At 39.1% G+C, this 27,338-nt stretch overlaps 1 protein-coding gene across 6 annotated transcripts in view; it reads right to left on the reverse strand.

Annotated features, from left to right (window-relative positions):
* LOC144060326 (protein mono-ADP-ribosyltransferase PARP4-like) overlaps nt 1–27,338 on the reverse strand; it is a 54,591-nt gene that overhangs the window by 24,476 nt on the left and 2,777 nt on the right. For 3 of the 6 annotated variants that reach the window (XR_013295900.1, XM_077579748.1, XM_077579745.1), the window contains exons 3-11: nt 21,625–21,850; nt 19,129–19,201; nt 15,341–15,413; nt 15,178–15,264; nt 14,945–15,103; nt 13,528–13,665; nt 10,586–10,753; nt 6,223–6,374; nt 3,970–4,101 (exon numbers count right to left, since the gene is read on the reverse strand). Coding sequence is in view for 5 of the 6 variants with exons in the window: in XM_077579748.1 (XP_077435874.1) it covers nt 3,970–4,101; nt 6,223–6,374; nt 10,586–10,753; nt 13,528–13,665; nt 14,945–15,103; nt 15,178–15,264; nt 15,341–15,413; nt 19,129–19,201; nt 21,625–21,850 (1,208 nt within the window). In the remaining variant the exon portion in view is untranslated. Of the gene's footprint in view, nt 1–3,969; nt 4,102–6,222; nt 6,375–10,585; nt 10,754–13,527; nt 13,666–14,944; nt 15,104–15,177; nt 15,265–15,340; nt 15,414–19,128; nt 19,202–19,350; nt 21,546–21,624; nt 21,851–27,338 lie in introns of those variants that run through there. The other 3 variants (XM_077579746.1, XM_077579747.1, XM_077579749.1) reach the window with 3 other exon arrangements.

Below are 27,338 nucleotides of genomic sequence, written 5' to 3' on the forward strand. Positions count from 1 at the left end.
TGAAGAATGGACGTTCCCACCACAAATTTGTTCCCTACATTTTAAGTCCAAAATGCTATTATACAATAAGTAAACGGTAGAGCTTTACACTCACAGAAATATTTAAGCCTAACTTAAGATTTATGTATTTTTTTTACATGACAAGTTCCCATTTACATATATTTTTTAGATAAATTTAACCAAATAACTCTTACATGATAGATATTCATTAGTCTAACAGTGCCTATTTATTTGAAATGCTTAATCCTCAGGTTTATGTATTTAGTATTAATAAAGTATAATTACTTTAAATTAATAATAATGAGACTATTTATTTAAAATAAATAGTATATTGTTTACATTGCATAATAATCAGGTTACCTATACACGATAAATAGCATATCATTGCTACTAAGAGAAAAACACTTATGTTCACACCGACCTCCCCCCCACCCTATTTTTATTAATTATTTTTTTATTTTACATTTTTAGGTTTTTGGGATGAAACTGAATGCAGAAATCCCCCAAAATTAAAATAAATAAATAAATAAATAAATAAAAAAGTACTGTTAATTATACTTTATAAATTCTAAATACATAAACCTGAGGATTATGCATTTCAAATAAATAGGCTATACAGACGCTCCCCTACTTACGAACATTCGAGTTACGAACAACGGTACATACGAACATGTCTGCGCGTACAGTATGTCGAAAAATGTTCGGAAAGACATGCTGTAAGTTAGATTTTGTATTGCGCGTAGTGCTTCTTTCCGCCGCTAATACCGACGCTTGGCGCTGTGAGAGCTCATTGGAGGCTCAGCAACGTGTCGAGGAGGAGGAGGAAGAAACGCCGGTCCCCATGAAGGAGGAAATAACTTTTGAAGCCGATTCCAGCGACGACGAAGAATCTCTCATGATATAAAATCCTCCTCTTCCTCCTCCTCCATCATCTCCTTAAGCATCGAGTACATCTTCCAAAAGTAAGTTAAACTTAATTTTATTTATCTTATTACGTACATGTACATACTGTGTGTGTCTCTCGCTCTCTCTCTCTAACATACGTAGTACAGTACAGTACTGTACGTATTCTCTCCATTTTATTAAAAGTTTTTTTCAGTACAAACCAATGCAGGTTACTTGTACAAGCCTTAAACATACTTATATAAACCTTCAATATACTTATATAGGCTTTAAACATAAATTATAATACAAAATATAGCACTGAAGCAACTTACGAACAAGTTCACTTTACGAACGATCGTCCGGAACGTAACTCGTTTGTAAGGTGGGGAGCGTCTGTATTAGACTAATAAATATGTATCATATAAGGTTTATATGGTAGGTTTGTGTTAAAGGATCTTTTTATAGTTTGTCACTTTTTTTAATCGCGACTGCCACCTCTAGCCCAAAGCGTAACTGCAGCATCTGTATCAGACTCGTTCATGGTGCGCGTGCGTGTACGTGCACGATCTTAAAGCGACAGCCACAGTTGACAAACGAAGACATGACTTCAAATGAGGTAAAAAAAAAAAACTCCGCCCCTCCTCTCCCCAAAGAAACTGTGGAGTGTGCAGGGTCCGCACACTCTACTATAAAGAGAAGATAAAAGCTGATAGGTGCAGTCAGAGTAAAACAGTCAGGGCTCTTTGTACTTATCTAGGGGCTCATTTATAAAGCTTATATACGATCAAAATGAGGCAAAAACTTTGCGTATGAACATTTCTGCGCCAAAGTTGGTATTTATGGAAAACTAATTTTACGCTCCGACACGTCAAGTCTGGACCTACCGTACGCAATCCGCACATTCTGAAGACATGGGAAAACAGTGACACAAACAGCTTTGTGGTGCATTTCGATTCCTCAAACGCCATGTTTGCTGGATGTTGGGTCACATTAATGTTCGTTTTGCTCCAGACTTGCTCCGATGACAACAAGTACACCGCGGAGCAGAAAGTACACAAATGAACTTAATTAAACATTTTAAACACTCGTCTTCTTTTATTGATCACCTATCTTAAAAAAGCCTCATGCAATAAATCATATTAATGACAACTAATGTTGACAAATACTGCACGCATTACATAATCGCGCACCGCACAACAATTTAAGCGCCTACAGTAATTTGCCCAATGGCACAAATGTCATTGCAGTATAAAAAGCTACATAAAACTATTATATAGACACAAGACCATACGGATAAAAATTAGCTAAAATACAGTCAGGTACAAGCAGCTATGGAACGTGACGCTTTGTCCTGCAAATAAATAAATAAAGGAAAGAAATGAGTCAATAAAGTCGAGTCAAACGCAGTCCACACAGCCGTGGTGATGTTTGATGAAGAACCATAAAAAACACATTGGGAATAATTATAAATACTAATAATAATAACAATAATGAGGCGGCTTATTGATGGCCTAATTTTTGCCTCTGCAGTGACTCAATTTCCCTATAGTGCAAGTAAAGACAATAAGATTATTATATATAATTATTTCTTTATGCTCACCGTTTATTTTTATATTATATATATATAGTAAAAATATATATATATTATTACTACTATCATTATTATATTTTTCTTTTTTTTGCTGCTGTGCGCCCTGCAGACAATAATTGTGGCCAATAATCACGGCCTTCCGTGACTCGACCTCTGCAATGAGGGTTTCATAATGTACATCTTTGCATTTTTTAAATCTTTTATTTATTTATTATTATTCACACAAAAATTCAATGTAGCCTACATCATGGTGAAGTTCGCCTTCTTTCTCGCCTTTCCCTGTCCGTCATCCTTTTTTTTTTTTAAATCAATTGATTTGATGATCGCCGTCACATGCTGCTTATGAATACGCAAATCCATTAATGAGTAGATTTGCATTGCCTAATATGGGGGGCAATAGGCAGACTTAGGGCGAGGAACAGTGTTGAATCAGCTGTGCACACTGGTTGAGACGTGTGGCATCTATAAAGGGAAATGGCGTGCAGGTGTGCATATGTGTGTCTACGCATGGTTTTATAAAATAGATATTTTTTCTGCATACGTGAAGTTTGGATTTCGTTCGTAAGTACTTTTGTACGTAGGTGCTCACGCACAGTTTTATTAATGAGGCCCCTGGGCATTGGTGGAACATGCATGATGTAGAAAAAGCTTTAACATTACCTTTTTAAACGGCACAATGCACCTTTAAAATTATCTAAGAAAAAGTAAACGGGAATGTGTTATGTAAAATGTTTTACATAAATCTTAAAAGTTAGGCTTAAATAATTCTGTGAGTGTTTATAGAGAGACAGCTTGTAACATTGTTTCTTTTTAGTAGTATAATTAACTTTGTTCGCTGTCACCAGGCTTTGCATGTTAAAGGTCCAGAGAGTAGATTGCATTTGTAATGGATTTTAAAATTGGATTAAGGAACTCAGCATATAGTGGATCATCTAGGAATCACAATTTGTGATTGTCCAGAGGTGGGCATTCCATCAATATTGACGGGAGGTCAGTCAATCCGTCAATGATGGGCACCTGTTTTGTTGACAAATAGCGAATGACAGGAGACTTTGAAAAATTGACAAACTAAGCAATGACGGAAATTGTTTTTCGTCCCTGAACGTAATTATCAATAACCGGATCATTACAGACTGCCCGACTCCTGTTTCCCTGACAGTGAAGCTTGATTTATTCTTGTCACAGCCAGGTGTGTCTGCATTGATTACATTTTCCGCACCAACCTACATGGACCGCAGATTTATATAGTGTAGAAACCTTGCATATAGTTCATAGGTTCTATAGTGTCCTATGGATTAAAAAGCAATGTTCGGTGAAATTTATTGATGGTCCTAAAATAGTGGCTGTAATTTAACGATGATGGAAGCATGGTTAAAATAATGATGACAGATTGATTGATTAACGATTACAGTTTGGGTTGCCTTGAAATTATGACCCAGCCGTTGACGAATGACGGACCGTCAAAAATATGTGTTTGTCACACTTAAACTCACCGCGACAGAATTCCAACAAAGTTGCTGGAGCTTGAGGAGTGAAGGAGTGACTTGATGTTGCCGAGCTTGCCCTTAAAGGTCTGAAGCTCTACGGCTCTGCTGACACGTAACACCTGATGGATCTGCACAGCTCTGAAAAAGGCAAATAAGGTAAGCATTTACTTCACAAGAAGCTATTATGAATGAAAAGTACGCTTTTAACCCCCTTTGGGATCAATCAAGCCTGAAGCAGACTCACAGGAGCTGTGGCTGAAAAGGCCCCTGTGGGGATGAAATCAGTGTCTCCAAATCAGTGTGCTAGTCATCTATTGAGTTTTTAAGAAAAGCTTAAAGTGTCATGTGTGAAAGAAACTTTCTACCTTAAATGGCTACGCACAATAAGGTGGCACGGACAACTGCATGCTTCAGACAACTGACCTTTTGCTGAGCTACACCAACAGACAGACTGGAAAATCACAGCACAGCACAGAACAGAACAGAGATGCGACACTTTCCTGGTGGAGCTCTATTCATTCAGTAATACTTTATTTTAATTTTATAATTTCTCAATTTTAAATATATTTTGGATTTTTTAATAGTAATTACGGTTGTGAGCGTTTCTACACTCACTGGGTGCCCCAGAAAGACCATGGAGGGTTCTCCTCAAAAACAGAACAATGAATAAGCAAAGACATCTTTGATTAAATTATTTGATGAATAGAAAATTAATAAGGAATAACTTAACAATGAAAGCAAACTTAAAATGTACTGCAAATTGCTTGAAAGAGCCTCCAAAAGGTGCATTATGGGCAGCATGGTGGCTGACTATCGTAAAACCCAGCGTGTAACATGCACCCGAGCTAATTAGCCCCCACCCCAAATCATCCTTAAAATGCCATTTTTCACTTTGTACTTGTGTATAATACGGACCCCGGATTTGCTGGGATCCTTTATTATACTGGCCAGTGCAAAAGATGTTTTAACGATTTCTGAGCAATTCTGGGCTGCTGAGCTCCAAAATGACATCCGTTTATTTGAATTGGCTCTCGTTATATATTATAATATAAAATATTGATATTTTCACCATTTAGTTGATTGATAATTCATTTGGGAATATCAAAGATGCTTGTCGTTTATTCTCTAATATAAGTGAAACAGTGAAACTGTGAAAACTGACAAAACGAAATATGAATGTAAACGAATCCTGACTTGTCATTTTAGTGTCTTCCAGTTGTATAGTTGAGATGGTAAAAAATCTGCCGTCTCTTGGGGCCCCCTCCTGGCTATCAGCCACGACAAAAGGGCCCCTTTATGGGGGATTCATTACACATTGTCACAGTGTCTAAAGCGGTGCCATTGTTTTGCAATTGTATGGGTCGATGTTAGCTGTCTCCAGAGGTGGCAAATCCAGGTCCAGAAAAGTAAAAACCCTCCCATAGTTTGGCTTTAGCCCCCTTGTGCTAGCTAGCTAGCTCCCTAGCAGGTAAACGAGCACCATGGGTTCTAGTTAGCTGGCTATCTTGCTCCCGAGCAGGTAAACAAGCACCATGGGTGCTTGCTAGCTAGCTAGCTCCCATGCAGGTAAACGCAAGTAGCACCTTAGGCTAAAGCGAAACTGTGGCAGGATTTTTACTTTCTGGACCTGTATTTGGCACCTCTGTCTGTCTCGCAAGGTCCTCTTCAGCTCAGAATTATAGTGAATCAACGTAACATGCATGACCCAAAAAGTTTGTTCCGTTTTTCAAAACTCAAAACAGATAAATGTAGGCTCTGGATCAAGTTCTGTGTTTTATTTTAGTGAGCACTCACGCAGATAGGTAATATACGGTGGTTCTTCATTTTACGACAAGTTGAAATGGCGGTAAATGAAATTACATTCTTGTGCATAATTTTATGCAGCTGTGCAAACAATTTCATTGAATGTCATACGTAATTTCTAAACGTCATACAGTATGTCGATACCATTATCTGTTGATCCTGTTGTATGTTGGTACCATGGTAAACGGAAACTCCCTGTTCTTGTACTTTTCTCTGGATTACGCTATGCGGGACTAATTTACTTTCGGTGGCAACAGCAAGCTTTGAATTTGTATAATAATGGAAGAACACAGTAACAGTGGAATGTTACTGTGTTCTTCTGTTACTGTGTTACTGTGTACAACAACATCAGGCTATGCGGTAATTAACTTTTGCTGTGCCATCTGTATGCGACTTCTGCTTCTACCTTGATTTGCTTTGCATGATTTCCTTATACTATGGATGTAACTCTCTTACCTGTTGTCAAGCAAAGATGACACAGTGCGGTATTCGGGGAAGCCGGGCTCAACAGTTTCAATGCTGCATCTCAGGGCGCGAAACTTGCCAATGCAGGAAGGGGCGGGGCTTCTCAGAGTCATCTCACTCACGTTCAGGATGTCTCGAATAAGCTAGACAAGGAGAAACAATAATCTTGTCAGTCTTGATGACAGCCGCAGTGCATTTTTTTGTTTCCTTAGGAGCAGGCATATGCGGTAGATAATTCTCTGAGTCATTTGACACAAAGAAAGAGCTTCAGTCCTGCAGCAAATGTTTGCGGCGAATGTGTACATGACTTAACTGCCAATCATATTCCAATTTGTTCTAAATACCACCACAGCAGTCATTTTAGTTGTAGTTAGAACAACAGTAGGCCTACATAGTAACTGGATCTCCACGTATGTTTTTGACGCTATACCAGCATGTAATTAAGAGAGTAGTTTCTTTTACTTTGTTCCAAGTGTTCGCTCGAAATGTGGTCACATTCTGAAATGCTCCGCCCACTCGGGACTTGACTACAGGGACCCCGTGCTCCTCTGTGATAATCTTTTCACATCTAATAAAACTGCAGAATTTATACCCTAGCTGCTATTAACCAAATTCGGCAAAAACGAACATGACTTGACACCGGGTGTAAAAAGCGTACATTCATTCATTCATTCATTTTCCGAACCGCTTATCTTCACAAAGGTTGCGGGCATGCTGGAGGTTATCCCAGTCGTCTTTGGGCCTGAACTGGTCGACAGCTAATCGCGTACAGTGCCTTGAATAATTAGTCATACCCCTTGAACCTTTTTTATATTTTGTCCTTACAATGATACACTTGAATGTAGTGTGTTGAGATTATACATTTGACTGGGGGGCTGCCGGTTGGTGGGGGTGGGAGGGTGTCTGGGGGTTTGGGGGCCTGGGGGCGGCTGGGGCTGGGTTGGGGTGGATGGCAGGGGTTGGATGGGGGTTGTGGGGGGAGCGGGGGCTGTGGGCCGGTGGGGTTCCTGGCGGGCCTGCAGTGCCTCGTCCTGCTGCGTTGGGTTGGGGGCGCGGGCCGCGTTGGGGTGGGGGGCGCTCCTGCTCCTGGGTTTGCTCTCCGGCCGGTGGCCCCTGCGGGGCCCGGGGGTCGTTCTTTGGCGCTGCCGCGGCCTGGGGGGCCCTGAGGTGTTGCGCTTGCTCTGTCCTGGCGGGGGTCGACGGCTCCCCTCTTTGGTGGAGATTTTCATGCACGCCAGATCCACCACACCAGCATCTATCGAAACTCAGACACAATCTTCCTCAGGTCATTGAATCGGTGGAGGCTGGTGTCTGTGGATCTCACTCCGCTTCGTCTGTCCTTCCTTCCTTTCCTCAGTCTCTCCTTTGGTCTCTTGAGGTCTCCCTGATTTGTTGAAATTTAGATGTCTCTGGGGTTGGTGAAGGACTCTGGTTGGTGGCCTGGTGGGTGGTGTCTGGTCGGTGCTGGATTTCACTTTCCTTTCTTTTCTTTGGTCCTTTCTCGGGTTTCCTGACGGCCTCACGACTCTGGCTGGAAGTGTTCGGTTTAGGGAAACGGTATGGGATTCTTATTTTTTTTTAATAGGTTTTAGGTGAACTAATGAATGCACGCACGTACGCATGCACGCACATACACATATTCACCCACATACAAAAAAAATAAAAATACAAAAAAAATATATATAAAAAATAAATAAATAAAAATAAATTTGACCATGACAAATTAGCACATAACATTTTTGTATTCACTCACTGACTATACAGTGATATACCTTAAAACATAATTAGTAAATAAAAGTCCTCCTACGTGGATTATGTAATTAACTCTCAGTAAAAATACACCAACTAAATATACAGTACACAGTGGTTCTTAAGGGGTTCGATCGAACCCAGGTTTAGGGTTCGGTGAGTCAGTCTCAGAGATTCGGCAGAGGTCAAGACAGATACCTGACTCAAATGTTGCGTTATGATATGCTCAGCTTGGGCATCATTGGCTACTGGTGATTATGCTACGTTGCTTGGCCTGTTGCGCTCCAGGGAATTTGGTGCGCTCAGTAGTCAACTTTTGACTGTTTTGTGATGGTACATTGTGTGATTTCATTATCATTGTAATCTCTTCTTAACTATGTCGAGCAAATAAAGAAAAAAAGAAAGTGGTCGGACGAATATGTGTAATATGAATTCACATGCATGATGGAACGTTTGGAACTCCACAAGTTCAATTTGTAGGCTGTTTTCATTGTATCTGCTGCCCCTGGGTTCCATCTTCAAGGTCCCATAGTATGAAAATGCACTTAAGTGGGGTTTTCTATCAATAAAGTGCATCCCCGGTCTGTCTACAATCCAGCCAGGTATGAAAAAAAGTCAGTCGGCGACTTCTTTAGCTTTCTCCTCCATTTTAAAATGTGTGCTTCAAACGGGCAGATTAAACTTCCGTGACTTAGTGACGTCAAAAAGACATGGAAGTGCACTCGACCCAGCCCCCTCGTGTTAGTGGCACCGCCTCTGGTAAAGGTTTGTCACGCCCACTGAAATTCGAGAAGCTAGCTGCTCCTTTCTTTTTCTCCCACTGCATGCAAATGCTCCGTGGAGAGAACAATTATCAGTGGTTGCTTCCTTCGTCCTAAGTCTTTGACAAGACAGTGTACTAATTTTATTTTTAAAGGACGTGTACCAACGTCATTTCTCAAAGGACTGTTTGGTTAGTGAAAACCTGTTCAGAGCTGGATTTGCAACATAGTCTCTGTAGTAACGTTATGCTACTTTTTCTTATGGTAAAACGTTATGCCACTTTTCCACATATCAAAATAGTTCTCAAATGTGTAAAAGACATGTCTGTATTTTTCTTTTCTTTTGCTCCCATGGTCAGTCCTGGTGCAGCTATTTACATAAAAGTGACACACCCCATAAAACAGACTGTTTTGAACAGAGCGTTTTTTAGCTGATTTAGAGACAGCAAAAATATTAGATCCAAAATCAATTTTGACGAATACACATCACATACATGTCTTTTACACATTTGAGAACCATTTTAGTATGTTGAAAAGTTGAATAACATGAGACCTTTAAGAAAATAGCGGGGGTTGTTTTAAAGTGCTTAAAGTGCTTCCATTTTCAAAGAAGAACAGCGAGAAGTACTTGGAGCATTTTTAGCTGGTAAAAGCGTTATTTTTTTTGGTGCTTTTTTTTTTTTAACCTGCGACGACGATGACAACATTTTCATCCGTTGCCGTGATTGGTCAAAACAAACGTTTGGTAGGCGTGCACAAATGGCCACATCGGCCTATCACCTCAAAGTTTTTTACTGAATGTCCCGCCTTTCCTAAGCAGATCCAGTTTAAGCAGTCATAGATTGATAATGTGGAGAAATCCCTTGAGTGATTCAAATGATCAGGCTGGCTCCTGCCAAGTTATTCGTTTGACGTATCTTAGCCAATTTGCGAAGGTTTGAAGATGCTGGAGATGGCCCCAAAACCTTCATAACTTTGGCATCTTAGAAAAGCTTGCTTAACACAGAAAGTGACAAGAAATAATGATGCCAATATTTTTTTAACAAATTCCAATGTTATATTAGAGAATTCTGCACACAACATGCATAGAAAATTTATTTAATTAATTGCTGAAAATGAACAAACACTGCACAAGGAATAAATATAGCACAACAAAGAGGCATTTCTAAGTTGATCAAATTCATGACATCAGCGCTGGAAGCAACAGAAAATGTTTAAGCCATGCCAATTGGAGTTGCAAGTAACCCCAGCAAATACGTGTGTGCCTTTGATCTTTTTGACAGTAGCTTTTCAATTATACATTTCTGGGAATTATATTTTATATTTGTAGTGTGCATGTGTACTTGATTAATTTTAAATCAATTTTAAGGTAAGCTTGCATGTTGTGTTTGTGTGAACTCTATCAATTTGACCTATAAGGATCTAATATGTGACAATTAGGGGGAAAAAAAGTAACAATTATACATGATTTGAGATGAAGGCAGCTAAATCAAAAAAATATAAGTGAGTATATTCTTTGCCGTTGAAGGCTGTCAGCGTTTCAAATCTTCAAAAGCGGAAGAAGAAAAAAAACAAGCTTGAGGGTATTTTTGTGAGTTCATCAAAGTGGTTTTGACAGGCTTCAGAAGCAGAAGAAAGCACAACCAAATTGAGGAGGCAAAACAAAACCCTCTTTGGGCTGTGGTTTGTTACAAGCCAGCAATATTAATTACAATGGACAGTTATCTGTTGCAGCAGTGTGAATTGTGGACTGGTAAACACTTACCCCTTCCTAGTCATTATTACATAATTATTGTGCACCTTTTTGTGCATATGGCATACACTAAACGTGTGTGTTGCCATACCTGACAGAGGTCCAGTTTTTGTGAGATAATCTTGGCATCGCAATCTTCACTGGGCCTTATGTGTGGCAGCAGGGTGTAAACATCAAGCAGCAGAGCGAGCGCTGCGGCATGCTCGCCCTGCTTCAGTTTTCTCTGTGCTTGAATCAACAAGCCCTCAGCTCTGCTCACCTAATAACACACACACACAGGATGGAGCACAAGAACACTGAATGTAGAGTCCCATTCCATTTGAATCAAGGTAGGTTTAGGCCTATTTGTGTAAAGTTTGCATTTTGTGGCTTCTCCCCGGGTAGTTGAATTCATTAATGACTGAATTGTCTTCAATGTTGGTTAAAAAAAAAGTATGTTGCTAGGTTACCTGAAGTCTCTATTACAAAACCTTGGGGATGTTCGATACCTCTTTTTTTTCAGATACCAGTATGAGTACTCACCAATACCAAGTACTGATACTACTAGTGCTTTTGATACATAATATTTCTCCCCAAAAACAATGACAAATATACATTTCTTAAAAAGACCTGCAAATCCCAATATAGCATTTTTTCAGAAAATTGCATGATTAAAGGGATACTTAACTAATTAAGCCATCTTCAGCAGTAAAAAGTTAATATTTTGTCCAGAATTAATTTGATACCTTCATTGTTTTTCATGTACAATTAATATTAGGCCTGTCAATAATAACGCATCAACGACCGTGATTAATCAGGAAACATTAACGCATTAAAAACAACAACACAATTTACCACTCACACTAAGTTTGGCCACAACTGCCTCCCGCAGTCCCCATACGCGTATGTTTATATTCTCCGCAGGGCAATGCAGGACATAATGCAGCCAGCCACGATGAGTGAGGATAATAACCCAGGACTGCTTCATGGAAAATTCCATTTTAAAAAGTTGTGTGCACATACTGCTGTGATGAACTGTCGTTCCATCGAAGCACAACCAGCCTAAAGTACCACCTTCGGACAAAGCATATCTTCGCAAGTGTTAGCAAAGACGCTAACAACACCGCGGGAACAAGCCGCAGTCATCAAGCTACACTGGCAGAGTGCGGACTCGGACTTGTTAACAAAAAGACAAGTAAGTTGACAATGTATCTTTTTACAGGCATGTTGTGACTAAAAAGAGAACCCCACCCATTCCACCCCCCAAAAAAAATCCTGAAGCGCAACTTCATTCAGCCCGAGAGAAATGTGTGAATAATCATGCTTAATCAGACAATAGACATATGATTAACCATTTTTATAATCACTTGACAGCACTAATTAATACCTTTAAAAACAAATGTTACCACTTACTGTCGACTGCAGAAATTTTGTCCATAAAAGTTATGAACAGAATCGGTGACAAAGGGCAACCTTGGCGGAGTCCAATCCTCACTGGAAACAAATTCGACTTACTGCCGGCAATGCGGACCAAACTCTGACATCGGTCGTACAGGGATCGAACAGCCCGTATCAGGGGGCTCTGTACCCTGTACTCCCGAAGCGCCCTCACAGGACTCCCCGAGGGACACAGTCAAATGCCTTCTCCAAGTCCACAAAGCACATGTGGACTGGTTGGGCGAACTCCCATGCACCCTCGAGGACCCTGCTGAGGGTGTAAAGCTGTTCCACTGTTCCACGGCCGGGACAAAAACCACACTGCTCCCCCTGAATCCGAGATTCGACTTCCTTCCGGACCCTCCTCTCCAGCACCCCTGAATAGACCTTACCAGGGAATCTAAGGAGTGTGATCCCTCTTTAGTTGTAACACACCCTCCTAAAAAGTCCCCAGACCCTGCTTCCTCAAAGGAAGACGTGCCGGTGGAATTGAGGAGGTCTTCGAAGTATTCTCCCCAAGATTCACGACGTCCCGAGTCAAGGTCAGCAGCACCCCATCGCCACTATACACAGTGTTAATGGCGCACTGCTTTCCTCTTCTGAAACGCCGGATAGTGGACCAGAATTTCTTCGAAGCCGTCCGGAAGTCATTTTTCATGTCCTCCCCGAACTCCTCCCATGTCCGAGTTTTTGCCTCAGCGACCGCCGAAGCTGCATTCCGCTTGGCCAGCCGGTACCTGTCAGCAGCCTCCGGAGTCCCACAGGCCAAAAAGGCAAAGTGGAACAATTTGTTTTTAAAGCTATTAACTGTACATGAAAAAATATGAAGTCATCAAATTAATTCTGGACAAAATATTACCTTTTTGCTGCTGAAAATGATCAAGAATCCCCTCTAATTTCTAATGTCAAGTTCCTGATTTTAAAACGGCCACAAGAGGTCTCGAGGTCGTATCAAGTACCGATAACAAGGTATTGGTACTCGCTCATCCCTAACACAATACATACCAGCTTTATTGCAGACAAAAGTGTCTTCAGTTTACAAAAACTTGCACATAAGGTTCAGTGAAGTAAAAAAAATCTTTAACATTTGTGAAAGCGTATGTTAGGTTCAGTGACAAATACATTGTCAACCATGTTTAAAACTGGACTAGATTATAGTCAATAATAGAAATTTTAAAAAAAAGTACAGTATGTGCGGTGTCAGAAAAGCTCCAGGACTAGTGTCACAAAATATTTTTTGCAATCCCCAAAAAATTGTCATTGGCAAATGACAATTTTTCCTCTTTCCCAAACTCAAAGAGGGTCATCAAATGAACCCATTTTGAAGATTTAGATGACATCAAAATGACCGTGACAACGGAGCTGTGGACCATCCCGGAAGAATCTTTCCAGGAGTGCTTGAAGGTGGGACAGAGAAGGTTGCAAAAGTGCATTAAAATCCAGGAGGATAACTTCAAAGGGAGAAACTTGTATTTTGTAGTTTTTATTTTAAACACATCTTTTGTGAACTCACTGCTGGAACCTTTCTGACACAGACTTCTTCTAACAGTAGTCAACATTCAACATCTTTTGTTGACAAACAGCATGCTGGATATGCTACAAAAAGGAAAGCCTTACGTCATTGAGGCTGAGTTTGTTAACAGGCACTCTGAGGATGTTGCCAAGGCAACCCAGGGCCTCAGTCCACAGCATCTCCACAAAGACAGCCACGTCTTGTGACAAAACTCCGGCGTTCAGCTTTTCTTCCAGCAGCAGCTGCCAGTTGAACAAGGTACGTATCAATCAGTGGCATAATAGTGACAGAGACGATTTGCCAGGCGGTTGAGTAACCCTGTGACATTTGCAAAACTCTTTCAGACTGTGTCGGCACATCCGCAGCACCGTGCGTGGCATCAGCCTATTGATGTGTGAATGCTACTCAAGTGTGCTATGACCATTTATTCCTGTGAGGCCTAGTCATACTTCCTAGGAAGGCACTTTTAGCACCAGTGCTCAGTAAAATATGTGAATGTGAAGCATGGTTCTACTTTACAATAAGGTTATAATGAAGGGTGACAGAGTTTGTTTAAATTGCTATGATGCATATTGATTAAAGTGTATTATATTTAAATATACCTTAAAAATACCTAACACTAAGACAACCAATATCAAACTTGTATTAAGTCACTTATAAGTGTTATAGCCAAATGAATAAAACCTTAATAATTATGTTTGGTTCAATGGTTCTGTGTTGATTAGTCATTTAATAAGCAGTGGACGACCTTTCCAACTATAAAAGGGTTTGTTAATGGCAAATTACATCATCATTTGAGAGAAAAATAACCAAATACAGGAAGACTAAAACAAGACCTGTAATTTGAGGTGTGACTGAATGTGGTTTGTTGTAAATTGATATTTGACCATATTACAAGTGAACTTTGCCCTGAAGTGAATTCCTTAACTCATTCACTCCCAACCATTGTCACTGAAGCAACCCCCATCGCTCCCAGTTGTTTTACTGGATTTTGACTGATTTTGCAAGGCCCATAGAATATTGTGTTCCATTGCTATAAAAACATGGACCCATCTACCAAAAGAAAGATTAGAGTCTCTTCTTTCATCAGGAAAAAAAGTATATTTCTATCTGTTTCCGTTTTGCAGCAATTAGCATGCATCGCTGCAAAATTCAAAACAAAAATGGTCATTGCAGACAAAATTGTTTCTCACATGTCACAATTGATTAAACTTGTAAACTTGTTGTGGGTTGTATCGCAAAACAGGAGTGACAAATTGCATCATTAGGACAACTAGGAACCCAGCTAAGTAACTGACACAGTTTTGTTTAGGGCAATGTTTGTGTCCCCCTCACAATAAATTTTATGTTGCCTCATAATGTTGCCAGTATTACCTGTGATCCACAGAGGAAGCTTGAACTGTTTTATGGTATGATAATCTTTTATGTCTCAGTGGCGCCCTCTCGAGACTAATTGACTGCTACTGCGTTCATAATGACTTGAATAATTGTGTTTTAAATTGTGAGGTGGGGGTGGAGAACCTGCTGCAGGGGGTGTGAGCCAAAGATCTGCTTCTGCGAGGGAAGGTTGGGACTTTGGCTCAGACCTGAAGCCAGCAGGCGGTCAGTCAGTCTCTGGAAGACCTCCACAGCCTCCTCTGAGGTCGAGGGGAATGCCATCATATCACTTGGTAGCAACTGCTGTTAGCATAATAACAAGTATATGTGACCAATATTTCAATAACATTTTAGAAGACTACTGTAATTTGACTTACAGGTTGCCAGTTGCGAATCACGCGGTACTGCTGCCTCTTTTTTCCTTTGGCACTCTGCAGCTCCAACACACACCAATCTCTGTCACACTACACAGACGAGTACATAATAGCACATTATTACCTCTGACAAGTAAGGCACAAAGATATGGTGCCTCTGAGTCACCTTATGAAAGAAGGAATACTTGGCCACATTGAAGTCATCCGGATATGCTGGAAGATCTCCATCTCGTTCAATCCTGGAAAAAATCCACAGCAGAAGTGCAGAGATAAGTATTTTCATTGAGGACATTCAGGAGTCCATTCTGAGGGAGCTTTAGTGTGATATGACTGGTTGTCTATAGCAGATGGCAGTAACGTGCATGCAAGCTGAGAGAAGAGAACAGTTCACATATATAGAGGCTTTATGTAACCCAACAACCATGAAATTTAAATTAATTTTGCAAAAGCATATTGTTCAGAGTACCATACATGAAGTTAAATGCTTTCGTTTGTGGAGTTTGTACATAAGTTCTTCCATTGTTTGTAGGGGTGTGAATTGCCTAGTACCTGGCGATTTGATTTGTATCACGATTCATAGGTCACAATTCGATTTGATTAATCCCGATACGAATCTATAAATTGATTATTGCGATTTTTTATTTTAATTTTTTATTTAGAAAATACTAATCAGTAAAATTTTACATGTACACTGTAAGATATGCATGAAAATGTATTTATCTGAAAATTCAGTTTGCAGTCTGTTTCATGTTTAAACAGCCCTGAAATAAAATATTAAGGCTTAATGTTCTATTAATATAACATTCTTCCATGCTTAATGTGTAAATCCTAACCATAAGTAAGATGTTTTATTGAATATAACCATAAAAAATGTATGTTAAAAAATCGATTCGGCCGCATATTGAATCGATTCGAGAATTGCGCGCTGTAATATCACGATATATTGCTGAATCTATTTTTTCTAACACCCCTAATTGTTTGCATGGTATTTCTCCTGTGTTCCAAAAATAGGCATTTTAGGTTCACTGAAGGTTGGATCTCATTTCTCTAATTGCAAAGTACTGAGCTGCCCGGACTTGGAAGTCGTTCTCATGCCGCCATATTGTGGAGCAATTCAATTGTCTTAATCGAGGCGCCAGCATCTATGACGTTATATGGACTTGCTCAAATTGAGGAACCAATGACATATCCTTTGTGGATAAGTCTTTTTGCTCCTTGACAGTGACATATAATCAGGGCATTTATCAGCTGGTGCAGGAGCAGGACTTTAGGGTCAAGGGTGTGCTGGAGCCCAGCTGACAAAGCAAGAGGCAGGTTACATCCTGGACTGCTTGCCAGTCATTCTCAGCATTCCTTGATTATGATTTTGAACTTATATATATATGTTTTCAAGAGTTTTATTTTGGACAGTATTTATGACTGAAATATAGACTAGCAATTACTATGCAATGAAAGTCTGTAAAAGTCAGGACGTAATTTTGTCAATTGCATTTGGCCTCATCGAGAGAACAAAAACCTTTTGATAATAATAACACATAATGCATTAGCAACATAACACCACTGTATAAATATTTGGTCACGACAAAACACTGGGCGAGCGAGGGGTGTGGAGAAGCCAACTCACTATTGGTGTTGTGAAGGATCGTATTTGCTATTAATTCAGCTTCAAGCACAAAGCATATATTGGACATATGTGTTGACAGTAACTTTAGACAACGAAGCAATTACAGTTTCCAAGAAATTATTTCATCAAGGAACGATCCCCTTAATTCCCCAAACATTTGTCCTTCCTCCATCATTTATTCTCCTCGATGGGATCTCTGGTAGAAGGTGCTAACGTGAATAAGGGATGGGCATCTGGCGGCCCATGGGCCAAACGTGGCCCCCAACCATACTCTGAGTGGCCCCTTGATTGATTAAAAATACATTTATATCTGAACAATGGGGTAAAATGGGGACAAATCCCTGGAAAAAAACACACCAAAGTATATTAAAAAAATAAAATAAATGGAGAAAACAAAAAAATCTGCGGGTGGCAAACCGCAAGTATGACTATAGTTTTATAATATCACTATTCGACATTAGATGACAGATACGGCTTAGTTTTGCCAGAGCCATAGATACCGTAGATAGAGTTTGGCCAACTCCTCAGAGCTACTACGCTGTGATTGGTCAACTACTGGTCACATGACGTATAGACGCCATGTTATTTTCCTGCTGTTGGGTTTTCGTAGTGTTTTGTAATGGGTGTTTCCACTTTTATTCCAATCATGCCTTGTTGCTCAGCATGGCGTTGCTCACAACGACCAAGCAGCGGCATTATGATGCATCGGGTCACTAGAGACCCACAGAGGAGGAAATTATAGGAAGTCAAATGAGAGGACTGGAAAGCAAATAACATTTCATTGTTCAATTTGAAGTAGGTGGGACTGCACAATGCAGCCTTTGACATTTTGTCAAGAATCATAATTGAAATAAAAATATAATTGTTTTTAATTATAAGCCTGTACAAAGTGAATTGACTTAAAATAAAAATTATTATCTATTTTTACTCTTGATAAAACAGGGCGCATAATATGGAAATGAGTTCTTGTGGATTTTGTGTTGTAAAATTCTAAATATTATACATGCAGAATTGAAAGCCATTAATAAAAAAATAAAAATTAAATATGACATTTGGTTGTCAGTTACACTGAAATCACGTTTAAATTTAAATTTAGGACCATACATTCATTATGACATACACATTACAGAGCAACATGTTATAATACATTCGTTGGTACCTTGAAAAATTGGCTTTATTATCAAGTATCTTGCTTGTTATATGAGAAGCCACAGAGAGGAGATAAAACAAATACATGTAATCAGATCTCTTATTGAACATATATGTTATGTATGAACACAGTGATACATTTCCAGCATTCACAACGTTGAAAATCAAAATGCATGTACAGTAAAAATATACCTTAAACTAGTAATAGCCTATATCATACATGCAGTGTATTTGTTATATTATCAGCTTGTCTAATAGATCAAATGTTAAAAAATAAACAAGGGGAAAATATAAAAGAAACTGTACACCTAGACGCCAGACTCTCTCTAAATACGGCTCTGAGTTTCGATTTGTGATTTGAAATGATATGCCGCGCAAACACATCTCAGTCCTCCAGGATAATACAATTTTAAGTTGATGTTTGTAAAAAAATAAAATTAAAAAAAAGAGGCACAAAATGAACTAATTTTTTGGTTTGCTGTTCAGCAGTTTTGCACTACTGTTTCATGGTAACTTTATTGGAAGAGTTCCCTTTGCACTGGAAAAAAAATGATAGAATGTGGTTATCTTGTGTTTGTTTTTAATAGTGGTTCTTATATACATGCATTGAGAAATGTATTGTAAAAAATACAATAGGATCCTAAACCTAACCCTAACCCTGGGTGGTATTGTGACCCGTTTTGGGCTTTTGGATGGTTCTGACCAGGCTATTTCAAAATAAAATATCACCCACAGTTTAGAGTGCATATATTGCACATATTTTGTCCATATTTAAAATGGCATTGTTGGCATGCATCTGCTTTAGAAAGTGCACGTTTCAATGTGGCCCCCCAGTAGCACTGATGAAACATTGTTGACCCCGCCAGCTTTTAAGATGCCCATTCCTGGTCTAAATGGAGGAGTCAGGTAGGTTCCAGGACTGAGGAGGTTGTAAATAAACAAAAGAGATTTGGCCACAATTGTGGTTTGGTGAGATTGGTTGTCCATTTGTGCCCTGTGATTGGTTAGCTTGGGTGAAAAAAGCAGAGATTGACTCCAGTTTACTCGCGACCTTAGCGACGACAAGCGGTTCTGAAAATGCATACATTTCTATCCAATAGTGGCGTTTTGGTGTTAAAATAAGCACATTTTCTTCATCACCGTGTAATATTTGAAACAGAAGAACATTTCATGATACACACCTGCACAGTGTCTTTTCAACCTTATGTGGAGGGGAGGCTTCATCCTTGCAAGGCTTGATAACGGCTTCGCTCACTGCAAATAGAAAAGCAGTCAGACACACACCCACATTTAGTCATATGACAGCAATGTCATCTGCTCTGTAGCAGCCTGGACAATGAGGGAATCCCCACCCACGACAATGTACTTACAAAGAAAAGTGGCAGAATGCACGACATACGCACCTGATGTGCAAACTCACATTCTTTTTGCGGCTCGAGTTTGCTGCTAGAAACCTTTGCGTGACCTCGAGCCGTCTGTGTCGAGCTGAGTGAGCCTGATGCAGACGCTTTATCAACAGGCCCATACATTAGCCAAGAGAGAGCACAACTCTTTGATTCGTGTCGGCGCCACGAGCATTTGAAGGCCGTGATCGACAAGAGCCAAGAGTCGCTTGGCTGGAACTGGGTGGGTGTTGGATCTGATTCAATCTGTCTGCACTGTGTAAACAGAGGAGAGTGTGCGTGCTGCATTGGCTGTTTTTCCATTAGTCCTCACGTCTGCACCTCATATTTATGGCACTCTATCTGCACCGCTCGTGGGCATATATCAAGGTGGGATTTGTGCAAGCAAAACCTAAATCTTTTACAGTTTCCCCCCGTCCTACACGCACATACCATATATTCAATCCTGCGGCTGCCTTTCTCCTGTTGATTCCAAACTATGGCTGGGAGATATTTGTCTCAAAAGGAAAACCCAATTTTTTTTCTTAATCCTGATTCCAAAATTTAATAGATTTTCTCCCCCGTATTCATTACGTAGATTAAATCAAAGACATTATTCAAACTTGAAGAAAGTGGCCCTTTGAACACAACCCTAACTACATTTTCATATAATATTTTAAATGTTCAAAATAAATATTTCTTCTGGTATTAATATGCAACAACAAAACAGTCACTATACATAATATGAAAAGGACCTGCTTCTTACCAAAATTCCCAGAACCTTTGATCCTGAAAATGTAATCAAAATCTTGCATACAATATACAGCACTAGGTAAAGGTTGCCTTGTTTTAATAAACAAGGAAAGCCTGTGTACAACATTGAAGCTTTAGGCATGCTCAGCTACATATTGCAAACGCTGGAAAAAAAAAAACTCTCTGATGGGGCACTTGGAAATATAGCGGTAATTTTAGTCTATATTATTTAGCCCTGTGACCCTCGTAAGGATAATCGGTTCAGATAATGGATGGATGGATGGATGTTTATTTCATGCTGCTGTAACATTTGTTGAACTTCCAGACCCTCATATCGGAAAGTTACACCACCGGAAGCAGTCATGTAAAAAGTAATATGCTGGGACTTAACTAATAAAATATACATCAGGTTATACTAAAGAGAACACCAATGAATGTATAGGTCATGGATAAGCCATTGGACAGAATGTAGGAAACAAAAAATCAATATAGCCTCCCAGAAATGTACTGTAAATACAGTGTGTCCCAAAAAATGTATAAACACACTCTAAATAATTGTCAATAAAGTGTTTAGTATAATTAGTTTCATTTTTAACATATAAAATAATTTACAAACATCCTTCTATTGGTTTGCCACCACGTGTTCTCAAACTTATGTCCGTTCTGGTCCAGACACTGCCGATAACACAAAGCGATGGAATAGCACATATCATGAAACAACCCTCCATGTTGACCAGACCTCACACCAATAGAGGAGGATAGCTAAAAGACAAAGGGTCTATTTGACAAAGCAGGTTTAGTGAGAACTCTGGGTCAAGAAACCCTGAAATGTGGGAAATGCTGCGTTTTTCCATTTCAGAAAGGGATGTCATTGAAACCAGAGAAAGAGAGGTAACTCTAGCCTGTTTCATAAAAAGCTCTCGGTCAGATACCGTAGTAATATGTTCCATGAACCAAACCTGGTCGGTTGCAGATTTTTCACAATGAACCTTGAGGTTTTCTCTGTCCCCGCCTCCTTTCATCCACATTTCCTCATTCATAAAGTCCGCTGCGGAGAGTTTTTGTGTTAATACTCCTATACTGTAATCTATAGCGTAAAGTTCACTTTTGTCACAAACATGGCATGTCCTTTTGACAATGACCCTGTTGATGAAGGTGCCGCATTATTGCGCAGGGAATTAAATATTCGTCGTGAGATTGTTATCAGGCCGCGCCTAGATATGCTGGCATTTTCGGACAATTATCTTTTTGAGCGGTACCGTTTCACATCACAGTCCATCACCTACATTCACAACTTAATCCGTCCTTACATTTGCAACATAGCCGGCGCCGTAGTCATGCGCTCACATCACAGCATATATTGTGTGTTGCGCTCAATTGCGCTTTAAATTTTTATGACACCATTGTAGTACGGCATATTGACAAAATAATTGTAGATCTGGAACACCCTCGTTTACAAGTTTGATTTGAGGTATGACTCAGTTGTGTTGCAACATTTACCACATATTTTACCTTGTTATTTTGCTGCACAATAAATGTTACCTTCATCGTTGAATGGACTTTGTTTAGTTGAGCAGTGAGGAGGAATGTGAGAGGACACTCCAAGGGAGGACGTGTCCATCTTGTAGTCCTCCACAGGCAGGAGGATGCCTCTCTGCAGACAACTGTGCACATAATCCAGTCCCACCACCGGCGTTTGGAACTTGCAGATGCTGCGCAGCCTGTTCGAGCTAAGGTGTGACACGTTGCTGACCACAACAAATGAGCACTGCAAATAAGGCAAATAGCTGCCGTTAGGAATGGTGCTTTTGCTTTACATATGGAAAATAAAGTGTTACTCTGGATTCGCTGTGTGAAGCCAGTCATTTTTCACAATGATTGCCCTAGTTTTCTATGAATTCCTGTTTGCAGTAATCACCACCTACAGTTGTGCTTGAAAGTTTACATACCCTGGGAGTAAGCAAATATTCAAGCACAACTGTAAATGTACAAAAGCTATAATGTTCCTGAATGACATAAAAATGCTATGAATTGTCACCAAAATTCACATGCACATTTCCACATGCCAACTGTTCAAAATTTTATGGGCATAAGCCTTTTTCTCACTATACTGTGTAAAGTTTACATACAGCCCAGGGTATGTAAACTCTCAAGCTGTATTTGTATGAAGATAAGAAAATATTTTTTAATTCATGTGAACAGTATCAAGAAAACAGTTAAGATAGTGACACAAAAAAATACCTTTAACATTCCATTTTCTTGTGAATTTATGTGAAAAAGATATTAAAATAATCGATTCATGGTTTTATAAATCGATATCAGGCAAAAAAAAATTTAAACCCAACCCCAATAAAAAATATGTGTCATACAATAAGTTGGGCAATAAAGAGCAAAATAAAACACAGGCCATCAAAATTGTCATGACGGGCTCCACAGGATCTCTGCTTTTGGGTATACCTGGCTGCTGCTGTCACAGTTGTCATGCCCCCCACCCCCACCCCCCTTTTTTAATGTCCAGAGCACCCAATGTTCCAACACATCTGCAAAAGAGGAAACATTTACAGAAATATGGACGTGATTGAGAAGAGGCTCATCCGTGGTTTAGGCAGCGTGAATGGAGATGACTATAAAATTAATTGAAGTGTGTCTGCGAGTGTTTTCAATCGCTCATGTTTGACATCAGGCAGCATGCAACCAGAGAACAACACTATAGACGTTCGCATAAGAAAAGAACACAGAAGAACCAAGCCTCAGCGTCACAGTGTTTGTTGACTCAATCGCCTCCTGAGGCCAGTACGGATTGATTCAATTTCCTTTTTGATTGTGCTTTACCACAATAAGATGTCAATGTGTGGACAGTGGACACAGCTTATTTTAGCAGAGTATTGTCTTGATCGTTTAGAATGAGGTTTTAAAATGGAATGAATGATCATTTACTTATTAGCAAATATTTTTTCTTATGTATTACCATTTAAAAATACATTACACAAACAGATTAACAGTTAATGAATATAGAAGAGAGAAGAGAAACAATATATTTTTTAAATATACAGTCTACAGTAGCCTATATACAGGTCCATTCCCTAGATTAAAAATGTCCAATTAAATATTAAATACCAAAAGGTTTCTAGTCTGGATGAACACAGTAGTTTCAGTGATCATTATATAAATTCTTGACTTTCATATCATAAGAGAGGCAGGTGGGATCATCTTCTCCCTCGTAGGTTTCGACAGCTGACTTGTAGCACACATTCAAACACAACCTCAACTACAATAGTGCTGACTGTGCAGATAAATTTAATCAAAAGATTCTACCAGATTCAAAAATTCTTCACAAAAAAAAGTCTATATGCAGAATAAAGGCAGAAGAAGCAGTTACAGATGTCCCAGCTCAAAAGCAGTGGGTGACGTTCTCAAGACTTTGAAATGAGATAAAACCACTCCCATCTTCCATACAGACTGATGCGTCAAATAAAGGTAACAGGAATGTTTCTCCTTTCAGTTCAAAATTCCAGCCCAAAATGTGGGGTCACAAACAAGTGTTTGATTTCACTGAGAACGCAGATGAGTCTGCTGCTTTATTATTTGATCAAATCACAGTGTTTAGTGAGGACAAATGTGAATTATGGAATTCACAGCACTGTCTTCACCTAGAAGAAGAAACAGAAAGATCTCCTCCAAACAAATTGCACGTGCACAGTGCACAACAGTGAGAGAGAGGCTCTTCCATCTCACTGTACATGTGGAAAATATCGTGCTGAACTGAAAGTCTACTATGCCTTCTTTTCCACATATGTAAGGAGAGAGAGTTTTGTAGGTAACTTGTGATGATGATAAAACATTGAAAACGTAGACAAATAAAAATGTAAGACTGCTTACGAATGCTCCATCCCAAGGGGATATATCCTCGCGATAACATGGTGGGCATCCTATTGTCATTTATGAAAAGTGGCAACCTTAGCGTCAACCTACGGAAAGCTTTTGCTTACAAACTAGCTCTCTAAAAAAACAAAAAAAACAAGTTTTTTATTCAAGTTTAAAGTTTGGAATTATAATTCCAAAGTAAAGCTGTGGGTGGTTTGTGATGGGACACTTGGCTTACATTAGGCGGGAAGGTAGCTTGAATTTTATGAAATTTCAATTCTACTTCTTGACAGCGGCTAATGCTAATCCCAATATTCTTATGGACAGTTGCCACGATTATGCAGTGAAAGAAGATTTGTCTATCAAGGTGATGGATGAAGACAAATTTGATGAGAATCCAATTACCCCAAGTAAGTCACCTCCTGTAAAAAGAGGCAAATGTAACGACATCAGCAGTGACTCCGGTAACTCCAATAATGTTCCGAGTATCATTGCCTCACTTGTACAGCTGATTAACACGAGGTCCGATAAGCTTGAGTCACTAATTCAAGAAAACAAAACTGTAATTACGGAGCTGAAGGAGAAGGTCCACTCCATCGGAGATGAAATTAACTCAATGAAAGGTAAAGTTGCTCAGGTTGAGCAGCTCTACCAAGAAAAGAAGAAACATGCTGAGAGTTTGGAAAGGAGAGTTGCTGACATGGAAAGATATTCTCGGCGCTGGAATCTGTGAATCAACGGCATACCGGAATCCATCGAGAACCTGCAGGTCCGATTGGAAGTGATCAAAATCTGCCAGGCTGTCTTGCTCGAGGATAAAAAGCGTCTGCCAGAAGTGATTGACATCGTCCATCGCCTTGGTCCCAAGAATTCATCGAGGCCCAGAAGCGTGATTATCCAGTTTTCATCTCGGGTTCATAGGGCGGCGGTGTGGAAGGCTGCTAAGAACTCACGATACCTGCGCGACAACGGCCTGCGTTTCGCTGAGGACCTTTGCAAGATCGACAGAGAAAACCGGAAGAAATTTTGGCCAATGATTGAAGGAAGGAATTGATGGAAGGAAAAGCAGCTTACTTTATTGGTGGTCATGGTTTCATTGAAAACGGAACATTTTCCCCCCCACCTTGACAATCTTTGGACATTGGGATTTTGTTTTTGATTCTATAAAACCTAATGGGGGGCATGTTCATTCTATGAATAATAGACAACTTTTTTCCAGATGGGTTGGGTTTCATTTGTTTACTGTTTTGAAGTTGTCTTCATACATTTGATAGTAGATGGGGATGAAAATATTGCAATTTTTTTCATGTTCAATTTCACACGATTTTGATTGTTTACGGTACAGTTCTTGGTGCTATTCTAATAGTGGTAAGTTACTTGCGACCTAATTGTCTATTATATAATTGTTTTATTCTAAATTTGAGTTGAATTGTCTTTATCTTTTGTTTCTTTAAATGCCAGGGTTCTCAGAGATAATGGGAAGCGTAAAGCCTTGTTCTTGTATGCTAAGCGATATAAAACTCACTCCCCTGCAAACGAGCAAAACTTTTGAAGATCACAATGGGGAAACAACATATGGCTGTCACATGGGACACTCAGCAGGTATTGGCACTCTGAAAAATAACTTCACAGGTAACATATTGCACTCTGATTTTGATGATAAGGGTCATTATATATGTCAAGTTATTGACTTAAACAAGATTATTTTAATGATTGTAAATGTTTATGGATACAATTCCAGAGAGGAAAACAAGAACTTATTTTACACAATTGAACAAAAACTTTTGGCATGGTAACATAAATTCCCGAATGCTTTACTTTTAATTGGTGGTGATTTTAATATTGATCTTGATAGCTCTTTAAAAATTCTGACTGTTATTTGAAGCTTTTTATGCAAAGATTTGACTTAATTGATATTCGGAGAGAGAAATTCCCAACTGAAAGAGTATTTACATGGTCTAACAAATCAGGCACTTTACAGTCCAGGATTGACTACTTACTGGTTGATGTCCAGTAGTCTTAGAGAGAACACTACGATACAAATTCTGGCCACTCCTTTAACTGATCACAAAGCTGTACATGTCTGCATTTCCTTATTTCCTTCTCCTTGCCATATTCTGATAACAAACTGATAACAAATATAGTGTTAAGTGGGAACTTTTGAAATCTGAAGTTGCTAAATTTGTAAGAAAATACAGCTCTGATTTAGTTAAACGTAGAAGATTAGAGGAAGAGGAGATTATTTCTATCGTAACATTGCTTTCTAAGAAATCACCTGATTGTCTATCTATTATTGAAAAAGAAACACTTACAGAAAACCAAAGTAAGCTTGACAACTTATATATGCTTAGAGCAAAAGGTGCCTTTATAAGATCGAGGCAAAAATGGATGGAAGAGGGGGAGAGAAATTCTGCATACTTTTTTAGATTAGAAAAGTCACAGTCTCAAAATAACACTATCCGACAACTTAAAATTGACAATGTTCTTTGTGATGATCCTAGACGAATTGCTACATACTGTTCTAATTTTTATAGTAAATCGTATACCTCTCAGTATTGTTATAAGAGTGCATGACTTTTTAGATTCGATTGAGGTGAATAGAATTGATATCGCAGATAGATATGTGATGCTCCTTTGACTCTTCTAGAAATTACGGATTCCATCAAAAGTCTTAAACTAAATAAATCTCCTGGGGTCGATGAAATAGTGTCAGAATTCTATTATATATTTGCCGAGCAGTTGAACCCCTTTTTGTTAAAAGTGTTCACAGAAAATATTAATAATGGATCGCTCCCTCCTACTTTAATCCAAGGTCTAATTACACTTATTCCTAAACAATTTTTTTTTTTGCTTTTTCTTGATAATTGGCGTCCGATTTGTCTTTTCAATAATGATTATAAGATATTAGCAATTGCTCTTGCCAAACGACTTAAATTAGTTTTGAATGCTTTCATCGATGAATCTCAGTCCGGGTTTATACTAATAACATTAGGCTGGTATTAGACATTTTAGATTATTCTGAATTGATTAATGACAATAGTTATATTCTATTTCTGGATTTTTATAAAGTGTTTGATTCAGTGGAACACAAGTTTATTTTTAAAATCCTTAAATAAATTTGGTTTTGGTAAAAAAATTTTCTTAAAGCTATTCGCACACTATATGCTAATAATAACAGCTCTATTAAACTGAGTACTGGTACCACTCCTCGTTTTGACATTAAACGGGGAATCCGACAAGGATGTCCGATTTCTCCTTACCTCTTCCTCATCGTTACGCAACTTCTAGCTAACCATATTAAGTCAAGCACTTTAAAAGGAATTAAAGTTGCAGAGCAAGAAATATTTATTAGTCAATTAGCCGATGATACCACTCTTTTTCTCAGAAACTCT

Source organism: Vanacampus margaritifer, chromosome 11, assembly GCF_051991255.1.
Source record: "Vanacampus margaritifer isolate UIUO_Vmar chromosome 11, RoL_Vmar_1.0, whole genome shotgun sequence".
Lineage (NCBI taxonomy): Eukaryota > Metazoa > Chordata > Actinopteri > Syngnathiformes > Syngnathidae > Vanacampus > Vanacampus margaritifer.